Raw genomic sequence first — 14,901 nt, forward strand, 5'->3', positions numbered from 1 at the left:
CTTTCTACCCCATATTCTCACAGTGGAACTGAATCTGTCTCAGAACCAAACTGCTTCCACTTTGCCCTAAAAAGAACCAGGGATCCTTAGAGAAAAGGCTGTTTTCAGAGCTGGCAGAAGGAAAAGATAGAATGAGCTTGGAACATTCTGTTGCAGTAGGGAGTAGGAAAGTGCTTAAGGAAGGATGGGATATGAAATAGGACTTGGAGGTTGCCTGAAGGGGCCCTCACTGGCAAATCTGGGACAATTTCAGAATCGACATAAACAATAACAGTCGCAGATTAAAAGCTTAGCTGCTTTAGCTATAGTTGCATGGTCTCATTTACTTATTCTCTTTTCCACTATGAATTATCTCCTTTATTTCCCTTCCCTTAAACATTGTACATGAGAGAAATAACCTCTTATTTTTCCTCTACATCTAGATGACACATCGGCTCTGGATGGGCTTTTTCTATATTGAAAAGTTTTTTTCAGTCCAAGTTTTAGGGTGATCATAGAACAAATGAACACCTTTTTAGTGATTTAGGTTCTATACCACTGAAACTAATCTGATAAGATGAGGTCCTGGTAGCTTACATCTGTAATTCTAGCTACTCAGAAATTTGAGATTTAGGGATCAAAGTCAACTTTAGCAGAAAAGCCCAAGAGATTCTTATCTCCAATTGGCTGGAGGTTTGACTCAAGTGTTATAGTGCCAAGGCTCTGAGTTCAAGCACCTGTACTAGCATGGAGAAAAAGAAATGACCATATTCATAGGCAAAATAGTTGAATAAGAAGCCAGGTACTAGTGGTTCATGCCTGCAATCCCAGCTACTCAGAAGACTGAGATCTGAGGATTGCAGTTTGAAGAGGCCCAGGCAGAAAAGTCCCCATGAGACTCTTCTTTCCAATTAACTGGAAGTGGCAATGTGGCTTAAGTGGTAGAATGCTAGCCTTGAGCACAAATTGGCTCAGGGACAAGCCCCGAGTTCAAGCCCCACAACCACAAAACAAAATAAAACAAATAAAAGTGTATTAGGTAGTTCAACAACATAGTTCATCCAAGTTTATATGAATTTTACACTGTGACTTAAAGCCAAATCTTGGGCTATTAAAAACGGATTCCTTGTCTCATCCTCTGTGCCATTCATTTCCTTGGAGACCTACTGGAGTAACTTCCCAAGGAATACAACATAGGAATCCCTGGCTTGTTTAAATATCTTATCAATACTTTCTGTGTAAAGTATCATTAGAGTAAAGAGACTAGATTCTTTCTTGATTTTCCCATTACTTTCTCTCATTTGTATCTGAAAAAAGTTGGATCCATGGCAATTTTCTTCAATCTCTCTCTCTCTCTTTCTCATTTATAAATGAAAGAGGTCTGGCAAAGACTGGGTGTGTCTGATATCTGCCTTTTTTTTTCCCCAGTTGCGGGGCCTGACCTCTGGGCCTGGGCACTGTCGCTCAGCTCTACCACTGAGCCACCTTCCCAGCCCCTGATATCCCTTTAATTCTAGTACTTTCCATATCTTTTTTAAAATAAGATCTGGGCTAGGGTGGAAGGTTAGGCATACTGAGAATAATATTGTCTTTCTACATGAAGTGATGTCTTCTATAGGCACATTGCTAACCAAATAAGTAATGTGAGGAGGAAAGTGCCCACTTTATCAAATGAAACTGGTGTTACACTCAAGGCAGAAAAACTTCTAGATTTTATATTATCAATAACATGTTTTATCAGTTTGTATGATGTCTTTATTTACTTTAATTATTAGAAATAACACTTTGGCTGGCTTTCTGCAAGTTTTTAAAGTTCCTGTTCTATACATTACACAAAAGTTTTTAGGTGATCATGAATAGGAATCATTTTCTCACAAATGTATGGACTTCAAATCATGAGACTCTCTTGAGAAAATCTGTAAGAAAATGCTTTAAATGCTTTAGCTCTCTGCTAACAATTATAACAATGCTAAATTTAGTCCGATTTTGGTTTGTCCTCATCTGCACAAAGATGATAATCTCTCATTTGGACTTTCCAATATAAGCATTGTTATGAAATTGTCTGTAGTCTAAGATTGCTTGAAAAAGGCAAAAATAACCTTAATTCTTGCAAATCTGAACAACAATATGCAGCATAAAAAGAATAAAAAGCTCATTGCATAACACAGTAGATCTGTGAATATCCCAATTCTCCTTCCATGGATTTTCCCAGCCTTAAAAACAATTCTGTAAATTTATTCAAGTAAATTTAAATAAAATAAATGATAACCCTCAGTGAAATTTCATGATCAATCGTGATATAGTCCACACCAGAATCCAGAGAGTAAGATATTTAACAAACTGGAAAGGTACTGATTATATATATTTACGCCATTAGACCTTCTGACTACTCAGGTTCAGCATCCCTGTTCTCAAAATCCTAAATCTGAAATGCTGTGAAACTTTGTTTCAGATTCTAAAGCACTTCAGATTTTGGATTTTCAGACTGAGGATATTCAAGTGATAAAATCCATGCAAATATTCTAATTAAGGAAAAGCTCCCAAATCTGTAGCACTTCTAGTCCCACCCATTTCAGATAAGGGAAATTCATCTTGTATGTGGTTGAAAGTTATAAACTTCTGCAAATCCTAGGAAAGCCAGTATGTTCTGGCCTAATGACTGCATCAGTTATCTTTTCAAGAATGTTTCACATATGTCCACCCACATATATACACATGCTCCCATGTAGCCAGACTTCACTATCAATGATCAAAATAAACTTTTTTAATCCTCATATAAAATGAAATTAGTCTCTTTTCCACACTTGAACACTACTATATTTGGATCTTCTATAACCCCTTATCTCATGCTATATTCATATCCTTGTAAAATAATTTTACTCATCTTCAGAGCATAAATACAAACCTAATTAAAATCTAAGGTACAGAGTATAACCTTGGGAGCTGTACTCTAGTGATTGGCAACAAAATAACAGTTTTAGGAAAAAGGGCAATAGCAGCAACAGATGTTCAGATTATTAAGAATATTTGTCAGATTAGTTAGAACATTTCAGATATTGTACTTCCTCACTAGCTGATTCTATGACTTTGCTTAAATATCTCATTGTCCCTGGTAAAGACTGAATGTTATGCTGCATGACATGGCTATTTATATAGGAAGAGTATTATCAGTAAAATACTCAATCTTGATACTAGTGCATTGCCTCTAATATTAATATGCACAAAACCATGCCAGTAAATTAGAAAAAAGAATATGGATGATTTTATGGAAAAATAAAAACATTGTCATAATTCACTTGGACTGCTATATGAAAGTAGCTGAGACAGGAATGTATTTCTCACAGTTATGGGGGCCATAAAGTCCAAGATCAAGTGCTGACACTTGATGCTGAATGAACACCTTTTTCTTGCATCCTTGAGGGTAGATGGCAGAAAGACAAAAGGGACTACAATTCCTCATCTCTGTTATTATGACTTTAATTCCCTTATGGAAACAGAGCCCTTGGGATGTTAACTCCATTCCCAAAGGCTCCACCTCCCAACACTGTTGCAATGAGGATTTGGTTTTTGACATAGAAATTTGGGCTGGAAAACACATTCTTACCATAATAGTAATATATCAATTAATTTAAATATATTTCTATTTTAAAGGGAAGTAGATAATGTAATTCAAGACCTGAGTGCTTGATCTAAACACTGAGTAGGAGAAGATAAGAAACTAAGGTGATGGGGTGGTAGTAAGCAGAGTCCAAATCTTGTCTGGCTTTAGAGGTGTTTGTAAGGATTTTACCTCCGACTATAAAGAAAGGAGGGAATCATTTAATAGTTTTGAGAAAAGTGACTTGATTAGTCTAACTTTGCTGTTAAAATGTACAGTTGTTTTGAAAATAAACAGATTTTAAGATACTAGCATGGAAGAAAAGGGTTAGTAAAAGATCATGGTAATAATCTAGAAAAAACTGTTCTTAGCCAAGACCAAGGTACAGCAGTGAACATGACTGGAATTGACTGGATTGCTGATACATTTTGAGAAGTTTCCCAGTGGATATGAGAAAACAAGTATCAATTGTGACTCCTGGGTTTTTGGCCTGAGCAACCAGAAAGAACATAAAAATCAGTGATCAGTAACTCAGCTAAAACCATAGCAGGCAATTTTGTTGTAGTTTCATGAAGGTAATAGAGAGTAAAGGCCTAAGCTGGAGAAAGAAATTTATCAGTCCTCAAGATATAAATATTCTTATTTAAAACTGTGTCTATGAGATCATAGAATGAGAGCTGTGGGGCTCTGAGGTAGTTAATTACTGAGATGGGAGAGAAGATAAAGCCTCTACAAGGCTTGGGTAGAGGCAGCAAGAAAAGGAACATAATATCTAGGCAACCTATCTTACTCTCTGACATATACTCATCTTTCAGTTCTGAGTCTCCATTGGTATAGATTTGGTGAGATACAATTTCTAAGTGTCTCTACATCATCCTGCTCTCACTGTCCTCTTAGCATTTGTCACACTGTATTACAGTTGTGTGTACTGACTCATTTCTTCCTGTAAATTGTAAGCTTTTTGAGAGAAGAAATCAAGTTTATCCTTCTCATACAACATTCCCAGAAATTACCATTCCCAGAAATTATCAAATTATCGTGCTGCTTAGCACACAACAGCTGAGCACAAGTTGGTTGAACTAAGTCAATAAATTGGTACTTACCTTTTTCTTATAGACACAGTACTAATATGATAAAATGATCAGCTATGGCACTGGTACCACACATATGTCAAACATATGATATTCATTATTAAATGCATTTTCATATCTATTTTTCCACAGGGGATTTTCTAGCATTACTAGTTGGAGTGTCTCTGTTTTCTAATTTAGGTCAAGAAAGAAGAAATTAATACCAGTTTGTATCTATAAAGTATATATACCAAGTGTGATTTTCATACACTATTTTACTTACACATTTAACCTCACAAACTTGGAAAGAAAAGTATAATGAATTTCATTTGAAACTAAGCATTTAAAATGATAACTTGTCTAAGGTTATCCTAATGATAAGAGTAAAATTTGAATATCTGTTAAGTCCTTGCTAACCTAAATACATATATTCATACATACACACACACACACACACACACACACACACACACACACAATTTTGGCAAAGCAAAATAAAAATGGCTAATAAAATGCAATTTTGTTACTTACTGGAAAGTATAAGAGCAGAGACCCAAAAAGAATCGTTTCCAACAGGATAAGGCCAGATGCCCTGATGCTCTAAAAAATGAAAAGGAAATGTTATGGTTAGCTTACATTTCTAGACATGAAGGAACTTAAACTATTATGAAAATTCTTGAACTATTGAACCAGCATTCTTTGAAGGAATTAAATACATAATTTAAAATGTCTAGCATTTAGGAAGCAAAGAAGTGAACTATGCAGAATGACTGGCCATAAAGGTAATGAGAGACTTAATGATATCAACAGTAGTGTCATGGGAATTTATGTCAAGTTGGAATCACTGAAAGTTCCAAGCAGCTGAAAACTCTACCTTGAAAATTATGTCAATTCATGAAATTCACGAACACTGAATATTTGTTGTACTTCCAAAGTATAAGCCAGCAGTACATACTGACTGCTATTCTTTAATCATTTTTAAATACCTGCAGGATCATTCTTGTGGATTAAATAGGCTCATTTATAAGATCTTGGAATCTCAGTGATATATCTCCCACTATACTCAATTATATTAGTCCATACTCACCAATGTATCTCAACTCTGTGAAGAATATGAATTATCTTAACTAAGAGAACAATCTCACCTTGTATAACAGCTGAACTATTTATTCTTCCATTAAATCCAAAAAACCAAGTTGCTTGTCAAATAAGTTCCCTGAACACTTAGTTTGCTAAGCATAAAATGTATCTAATTATCTTAATTTTGCTAAACTCCAAATAGTACATTTCTTTAACAAAATGGGTAGAACTGTGGGTCAAAATAAAGGAACAAAGTCAATTTTATCTTCTAACAGTAAATTTCATTTCAATGAGTTCATGTATCAATATGTATTAAACATACCTGAATAAAAGATGCTGAAAATCCCAACTACAAGAGTGCATTACATTTTTACAAAACTGTCTGGCAACTGGATAGCCAGAAAGACAAAATTCTAATTCTTCTAAAATCAAGGTGGAACTAAGAGCTTTTATGACTCTAAGAATGTGAGATGAGGAACAACATTAGTTAGTGAACAGAGATGATTATGAGTGGCTTCTTCTCTTTTTGTCTTGTGTCCAGGTCTTTGACCATGCTAGGTTATAACTCTACTGCTCGACTACATCCCAGGCCCTTAGTGTCTGCTTGATATTGATTATTATTTTAGCTAGCAGATGTTTCCGTGAAAAGAAAATTTCTATCTCAAGTGTTTAAATGAATTTTGGCTGGTAGAATTTCAAACATGGCAAATTACGGCCCTTGCTGAGACAACACATAAACTAAACTGGTGAATTACATTGGCAAAGTGTACTTAATTATAAATGCTTTATAGCTCATGTTTTAAACTTTCTGAAACAACATCATTAAACTCAGAATCCCAAAACTGCTTGTAAAAGGGCTTGTGCAATACTATAGACTGAAAACAAGATGAAAAACAAAAACAAAAACAAACCTACAGTGTAGTAAAAAAGACACTTGCTGAGGGATAGCGAGCTAGAGCCAAATTCCAATCTAGACTTAGGATGCAAAATGACTCCAAGAGAAGCCAACAGCCTAATGGTAGAGACCCAGATGCTTTTTCTGGGTTGTGAACATGCTGTGTAATTCAGTGGTTCTTCCATCATATAGTACCTTCTGACTGTTTTTTAGCCAGTAAACTCTGTGGTAGAGTTATAGCCATTACTGCCATGCAACAGCAACACTGACATTGCATGCTGGTTTTTACAGTCAGATGAATTGCCTGCCTCCTTTTCCAATGGAAATGTGTAATCGTCTTCATACTTGCTTGGCCATGCTCCTGGCTCAAGAGAGAAGACCATAGTTTCAGTTTATAAACTACACTCTGATTCTGGTTCCAGAATCAAACATCAGGCCTAGTATAAATATGCACTCTTTCCTTTCAAAATATTCTTCATGACCATATAGGATGAACAGAAATATGAAGGTTGAGTCTTCACGGCATAGACGAGGCTCCCTCCCCCAAGCACTTCCCCCATTGTCCTACTGGGTTTAGACATTCTGGACCCATCCCAGGTTTCTCACTTGTTAAACTTTCAGAGTGACTTATGAAGGTGACAAAGTTAATGTAAAATTGTAAATAATATACTGACTGTGTAAAGCAAGTATAGGAAGGGCGACAGTATGAATGAAAAATGGAGATAATGAACAAAATATCAGAAACCAAGAAAAAAAAGTTCTATTCCACAGGTGTGTGTGTGTGTGTGTGTGTGTGCACGCACACACACACACACATGCAGGCACATGCGTGCTTGTAAATGCATGTGTGTGCTCACTAGGCAAGTGCTCTACTACTTAAACTATTCTTCCAACATGTTTGTGCTTTAGGTATTTTTCAAATAGAATCTTGCACTCTTTGCCTGAGCCAGCCTTCGATATTGATCCTTCTAACTTCCACCTCTACTATAGCTGGGACCACAGTCATGAGATTCCATGCCAGGCTTGATTTTAAGATACAGCCTCTCCATGTTTTTGCCTTAGCTGTCCTTGAATCATGATCTTTCTGTCTTTATTCCTGTATAAGTGGAATCATGGGTACATACACAGGACATGTTACTTGTACTAATCATTGTGTGAAATTTGCAAAAATGCATATATCACTCCCTCTGTTATTCTCATTTGTTGTTCCTTTCTCTCCTCCACCTGTATATTTTCATTGTAAAGATACTGTACAAAGCAGTTATAGTTACATGAGTACAGTAATGAGTACATTTTCTATTGAGCATTGTTACTTCCTCCTTTGTCTTTCCCCCACTATCCCTTCTCTCCCTACCTCCCCAACACCTCCCTCTCCCACCAAGTTGTAAAATTCACTTTCAACATAGTGTCTTGTACATCTCATTGTACAGTGGGCCAACCTGTATCCTTATTTCAGCATCTTATTATTTCCCTCCCCCTCCCCAAGTTAGAAGAATGTATATATAAGATGCAGGGCACTGGAATCAAATACAATGAAAATGGGGGTTATACCATGGGGGAAGAACAGACAAAAAATCACACAGTACATTATAAGTACATTAAAAATGACAGCAAGAAAGATTAAACCTCTTGTGTCCCTACCTTGGGGTTCATTTTGCTTAGCATTATCTTATATGGTCATATGTACATAGCTTTTGACCTTTTCTGCTTGTCCTAGATATATACTAGTTATTGCAAATAAGGGAAACCATGGAACCTATGTTTCTTTGGGCCTGGCTTACTTCACTTAATTTGATTTTTTTCAAGTCTTTCCATTTCCTAACAAATGGGGCAGTATCATTCTTTCTGATGGAGGCATAGAATATATATATATATATATATAAACACACATATACATATATATGTCACATTTTCTTGATCCATTTATCTACTGAGGGGCATCTGGATTGGTTCCATATCTTAGCTATGGTGAATAATGCTGTGATAAAAATAATTGTGCTGGTAGCTTTAGTAGAGCCTTGTTTGTGATCGTTTGGGTAAATGCCTAAAAGTGGGATTGCTGGATCATAGGGGAGCTCTATGTGGAGTCTTTTGAGGGACCTCCATACTGCTTTCCAAAGTGAATGAACAAGTTTACACTCCCAACACAATGCAGTGGGGTTCCCTTTTGGCCATATCCCTTCCAGCATCTGTTGCTATTAGATTTCTTGATTATAGCCATTCTAACTGGGGTGAGGTGGTATCTCAATGTTGTTTTGATTTGCATTTCTTTTATGGCTAGAGAGGTTGAGCATTTCTTCATGTGCCTATTGGCCATCCTTCTTTCCTCTTCAGAGAAGTTTCTCTGAATGTCTTTAGCCCACTTATTTATTGGGCAGTTGTTTCTTTGAGGATTTGTTGTTGGGGGATTTAATTTTTTGAGTTCAAGGTATATTTTAGATATGAGACCCTTGTCTTTTGTATGGCTAGTGAAGATCTTCTCTCAATCCATGGGCTTTCTATTGATCTTGCTAGCTATGTCCTTTGTCATGCAGAAGCTCTGCAACTTCATGCAATCCCATTTGTCCAACCTTTCTTTGATTTGTTGTGTTTCTGGGTCTCTATTAAGAAAATTTCGGCCTGTGCCAAGGAGACCTAGGGTTTCTCCTATTCCTTCCTGTAATGTTTTCAGGGTATCTTCTTTGACTCTGAGGTCTTTGATCCACTTGGAGTTGATTCTTGTGCAGGGTTATATATAAGGGTCTAGCTTTAGTTTTCTACAAATGATTAAACAATTTTTCCAGCACCATTTACTGAAGAGGCTATCTTTCTTCCATTCTATTTTTTTGGCTCCCTTATCGAAGATTAGGTGGCTATAGGTCGGTGGGTTCATTTCTGGGTCTTCAGTTGTAATCCATTGGTTCCTCTCACCCCTCCTTTTTTTTTTTTACAGTTTTGCTTGAGATAGAAATGGTAATGTGTGTGTGTTTGTTTGTTTGTGTGTGTGTGTGAGAGAGAGAGAGAGAGAAAGAGAGAGAGTGTGTGTCCTGGGGTTTGAACTCAGGGTCTTGGTGTTAATCACTGAGGTTTTTCTTTTGCTCAAGGCTAGAGCACTCAAGGCTCAGATCACTTGAGCCATAGCTATACTTCTGACTTTTTGGTGATTATTGGAGATAAGAGTCTCACAGACTTTCCTTAACATGCTGGCTTTGAACAATGATCTTCAGTTCTCAGCATTCTGAGCAGCTAAGAATATAGGCTTGAGTCACTAGTCCCTGGCTAGAACTATTTTGTTGTTGTTGTTCATTGTAGGGCTTGAACTCGGGCTGAGGGCTGTCCCGGAGCTCTTCTGCTCAAGGTAAGCGCTCTACCACTTGAGTCACAGTGCCACTTCCAGTTTTCTGGTGGTAATTGAAGGTAAGAGTCTCATAGGGAATTTCCTGTGCAGGCTGGATTTGAACTGTGATCCTCAAGCTAGGTGTGAACCACCAGCTCCTACCTGGCTAGAAAACTATTTTTAACTAGAGTTGTTGAAGGAGAAATTCTTGAAAAACATTTTTAAAGGATGCTCAACAATATTTATACATTAAAGTAAGATTGTGTGACCTTGTGAGTATATATAAACAATGGTCAAAAGAAGTCTTATTAGATCAAGGTAAACTATCCTAGAGACATTCTAATTTTTTTGGATGGAGGTAGTTATACATTGTTATGAAATATATTTTTAAATGGTAAAATAAAATTGAAAAAGTCCTTTAAATGTGTCAATTCAATTAATGGAAAATTCTACCATTATATTTTATAATAAGCAAAAAGTCAAAATAAAACTCCTCTTAATATCTAATTTAATATCTAATAACTAATATCTGCTTAATAAGTTTCTATTCAGCACCTATTACATGGATGAAATTATAAGTCTTAATATTCATGATAATTCCAGGAGAATATGAACCAGGGAGCCAGTCAGTATTGAGCCTGACTCGCTTCATAAATTTAATTTCAGAGCTTACACGAGAAAGAGAACATTTCACTTTATTTCCATTTCCACTTCCAATTATCTCAGTATTCCATTCTCATTCCGCTTTCCCCATTTCTGAAACTTCCAGAGTGGACTTATAAAAGCTTGTAAGGCAGATATCAAACTTGTAGACCAAAGACATAGCTAGTAATATTATGGTAATTTTATCAAATTATATGAAAGTCAATGTGAAGTTCCATAATCCTGGATGCAAAGTACAGAGGTGTAAGATAAAACCCTGCTGTGGTTGTAAGATTTTCCTAGAGTGTAGTTGCCCAGAGGAAAAAATAAGATAAAAATCTGGTCTAAATTAAAATAATTAATATGACATGTTATTATTTCTTTGCTCTACAGAAATGGGCTACTCCATTTATAATTTCTAAACCAAGGTTCTATATTTGCTATTACTTGCAAAAAAAGATTTGGCTACACAGGCAGGCAAAGAGACTCATAAAAACACTTTTGTTTCTCCTATTTCTATAGAGAAAATTCATGTACAGAGACATCCAATGAAAACTGATGAATGCCTAACATGTTTACACATGTAGATGGGAAACAGATGTAAAGATGATGCTATTAAACTGCAAAGCTTCTGCATGGCAGAGGACATAGCTAGCAAGATAAATAGAAAGCCCACAGATTGGAGTGGCGCTGTGGCTCAAGCAGTAGAGCGCTCGCCTTGAGCTGAAGAGCTGAGGGACAGCGCCCAGGCCCAGAGTTCAAGCCCCAGGGCCGACAAAAAAAAAAAAAAAGAAAAGAAAGAAAGCCCACAGATTGGGAGATCTTTACTAGCTATATAACAGACAAGGGCCTCATATCAAAAATATACTTAGAGCTCAAAAAAAATACAAATACTCAAAGAAACACCACCACAGTAATAAGTGAGCTAAATAACTAAAAAGAGACTTCTCGGAGAGGAAATAAGAATGGCCAATAGATTCATAAAGAAATGTTCAACATCTCTGGCCAAAAAACAAAGAAATGCAAATCAAAACTACATTTAGATTCCACCTGACCCCAGTTAGAATGGCCAATATTAGGAAAACAAATAGTAACAAATGCTGTGGCCAAAGGGAACACTACTACACTGTTAGCCAATAGACACATGAAGAAATGCTCAACTTCTCTGGCCATAAACGAATTGCAAATCAAAAAAACATTGATATTCCACCTCACTTCAGTTAGAATGGCTATAATCAAGAAATCTAATAACAACAGATGCTGGAGGGATGTGGCCAAAAGGGAACCCTACTGCACTGTTGGCAGAAGTTCAACCACTCTGAAAAGCAATATGGAAATTCCTCAAAAGACTCCACATATAGCTCCCCTATGACCCAGCAATCCCACTTTTAGGCACTTACCCAAAGGATCACAAACAAGGTCATACTAAAGCTACCAGCACAACTATGTTCACTGCAGCATTATGTACCATAGTTAAGATATGGAATCAACCCTGCTTCCCCTCAGTAGATGAATAGATCAAGAAAATGTGGTATATATACACAATGGAATTCTATGCTTCCATAGAAAAGTCAGAAAGAATGACATCTCTCCATTTGTAAGGAAATGGAAAGACTTGGAAAATATCATAAATTCCATGATTTCCTTCATTTGTAGTAATTAATACATGCTTAGGATAGGTTCATACTAGTTGAACAGCTATGTACATATGATCACATAAAATGAGGTTAATTGAACTGATCTCCATGATATGGAAACAAGATGTTTGTTTTGTGGTTAGTTGTTTTTCTTTTTTCTTTTTTATTGTACTGTTTGCAGTTATTTCTTTGGTCTTTTGTTTTTATTCTCCTCTCGTTTATTTTCTGTGGTCATTGTTTCTGATTTGGTACCCTAATTTGATAAAATTTGTATAATATTACTAGCTAGTTCTTTGTCTACAAGTTGATATCTGTCATATAAGCCTTTGTAAGTCCATTCTGAAAGCTTCATAAATGGAATAAAAATGGAAAAATGAAAGTGGAAATTAAAATACAGTAGGTAAGTTTATCTGATTAGGGGAAGGGATGAGGAATCACAGAAACCATGGGACAATGGGTGAACCAATACAACAGCAATACTCACTAGACACTATGTTGGAAGTGAAATTTACAACTTGGGAGGAGGGAAAGGAGACATGGGAGGGAGGGAAAGCAGCAGAAAACAAGGTAGTGGGTAAAACTGTTCAAAATAAATGCACTCATTACCTTATTTATGTAACTTTAACCCTGCTGCACATCACCCTTACAAAAAAATACAGTTAAAAAAAGGGAAAACACCATGGTGATGTAAATAAATAAATAAACTACAAAAAAGATGATGCTAAAGAAATTGTTAATATTGAGAGGAATGGGAGCACTGTTTTTCAAAATTTTTAACAATTACATAAATGGATGAGAATAGACTACATCCAGTTTGTAAAACATCGTTCATTTGTTTAAGATCCATGAAGAAATATTGAAAATTCAGCCAGATTTACAGAAATGTGTCAAGGAACAATTACCCAAAACATAGCGAATCAAAATCAAGCTTAGTTCTTTAGAATTTTCAGCAATAAAACAAAGGAGGGGGCAAAAATGTTCGAGGACTGTACTCATAACTTTATTCATATAACTGTAACTCCACTGTACATCATCTTTACAATAAAAAAATTAAATGATATAAAACAGAGTTATGGCCACGACAGATTTTCAAATTGAAATGTAAGTAACACTGAGTATTATAAGTTCATGGATAAAACCATGTGGACTTTACATTCAGGTATCTTTATTTTTATTTGATTGTGGGGTTTTTTGTTTGTTCTTTTTGGGGTGGCTAGTCTTGGGACTTGAACTCAGGTTCTGGACCCTGACCCTGAGCTAGTGTTCTACCACTTGAGCCATAGCTTCATTTCTAGCTTTTTGCTGGTTAATTGGAGATAAGAGTCTTATAGACTTCCCTGCTTGGTTTGGCTTTGAACCACGATCCTCAGATCTCAGCCCACTGAATTAATTGAGTTAGGATTACAGAAGTATGCCACCGGCACCAGCCATTCAGATGTCTTTAAACCTCAATATTAGTTGTTTATTAACTGGGTGACTGTGGCAAATTGCTTAACATTCTGAGCTTTGGTTTCTTCACTTATACAGCAGGTGTCCGAAGGCCCAGCTTGAAGTTCTGCTTCAAGGATAAGCAGCAGCTCTGAAGGTACAGAGCAGGGAGGCAGTAGCAGCCCCTGAGGGAACATGCCAAGACAGAGGAAGCAAAGGCAAGCAGTTTGGAAGCTCAATGGCTGCTGAGTGGCAGACTCAGAAAGACTTCTGCCTTCCACCACTGCTATTTCCAGAGTCATAGCTGTTTACCCTGACCACTCATGCTGATATTCAGTGATTTTTTTACCCCAAATAAAACACAATAAAGAATTATATAATAACAAAATATGCAATACCATTAAAGTATAAAGTGCTACAAGTAAGAGTTCATTCAGATACTGTAAAAATACGCTAGTAAATTTAACTTTTTTTTTTTTTTTGTCAGTCATGGGGCCTGAACTCTGGGCCTGGGCACTGTCCCTCAGCTCTTGAGCTCAAGCTCTACCACCTGAGCCACAGCACCACTTCCGGCTTTCTCTGCTTATTTGGTGCTGAGGAATTGAACCCAAGGCCTCATGCATAGAAGGCAAGCACTCTACCACTGAGCCATCTTCACATTCTTGAGTTTTATAGAAAAGATTTTCAAAATTATCATATTACTTTATCTGGATATTATGTCATTATATACATGTTTTATTGTAAAAAAAATACTGTAGAGAGGGGTTTCAGTTACATGAGTAAGGTAATAAGTACATTTCCTATAGAGCATTGTTACCTCGGTCCTTTGTTTTCCCTACCATCCCTTCCCTTCCCACATCTCCAACTCTTGCCTCCCTTACCCAAGTTGTAAAGTTCGTTTTCAACATAGTGTCTTGTACATTATTTCTCATCTTTAAGATCTCATAAAAAGCCCATTTTTAATGTGACAGGATAATTTATGAGTTTAAACTTACCCTTTTCACGAAAATCAAGTTTAGAGTGGCATACATAGTTTTATATTCTTTAAAATAGCTCAATACGGAGGGGGGACCAAGATGGCGACGGGGCAGTAGGGAACCGCCACAGCTCTCTCCAACCAAAAAGAGAGTTCGAGTTCCAACGCTTAATCTCCCCAAGAGACCGACAACAACAAAAAGACGAACACTCAGAGAAAAACCAGAGGTGAGAAATAACAAAAAAAGAAAGAGAAGAAAAGAATTTCAGAACAGAGAAGA

At 36.5% G+C, this 14,901-nt stretch overlaps 1 protein-coding gene across 1 annotated transcript in view; it reads right to left on the reverse strand.

Moving 5' to 3' along the window:
- Positions 1–14,901, reverse strand: part of Gpr158 (G protein-coupled receptor 158) — a 357,473-nt gene that overhangs the window by 96,699 nt on the left and 245,873 nt on the right. The window contains exon 5 of the mRNA XM_013014644.1: positions 5,179–5,247. Coding sequence (XP_012870098.1) covers positions 5,179–5,247 — 69 coding nt within the window. The remainder of the gene's footprint in view (positions 1–5,178; positions 5,248–14,901) is intronic.

The sequence above is a fragment of the Dipodomys ordii genome, unplaced genomic scaffold (assembly GCF_000151885.1).
Source record: "Dipodomys ordii isolate 6190 unplaced genomic scaffold, Dord_2.0 Scaffold24, whole genome shotgun sequence".
Lineage (NCBI taxonomy): Eukaryota > Metazoa > Chordata > Mammalia > Rodentia > Heteromyidae > Dipodomys > Dipodomys ordii.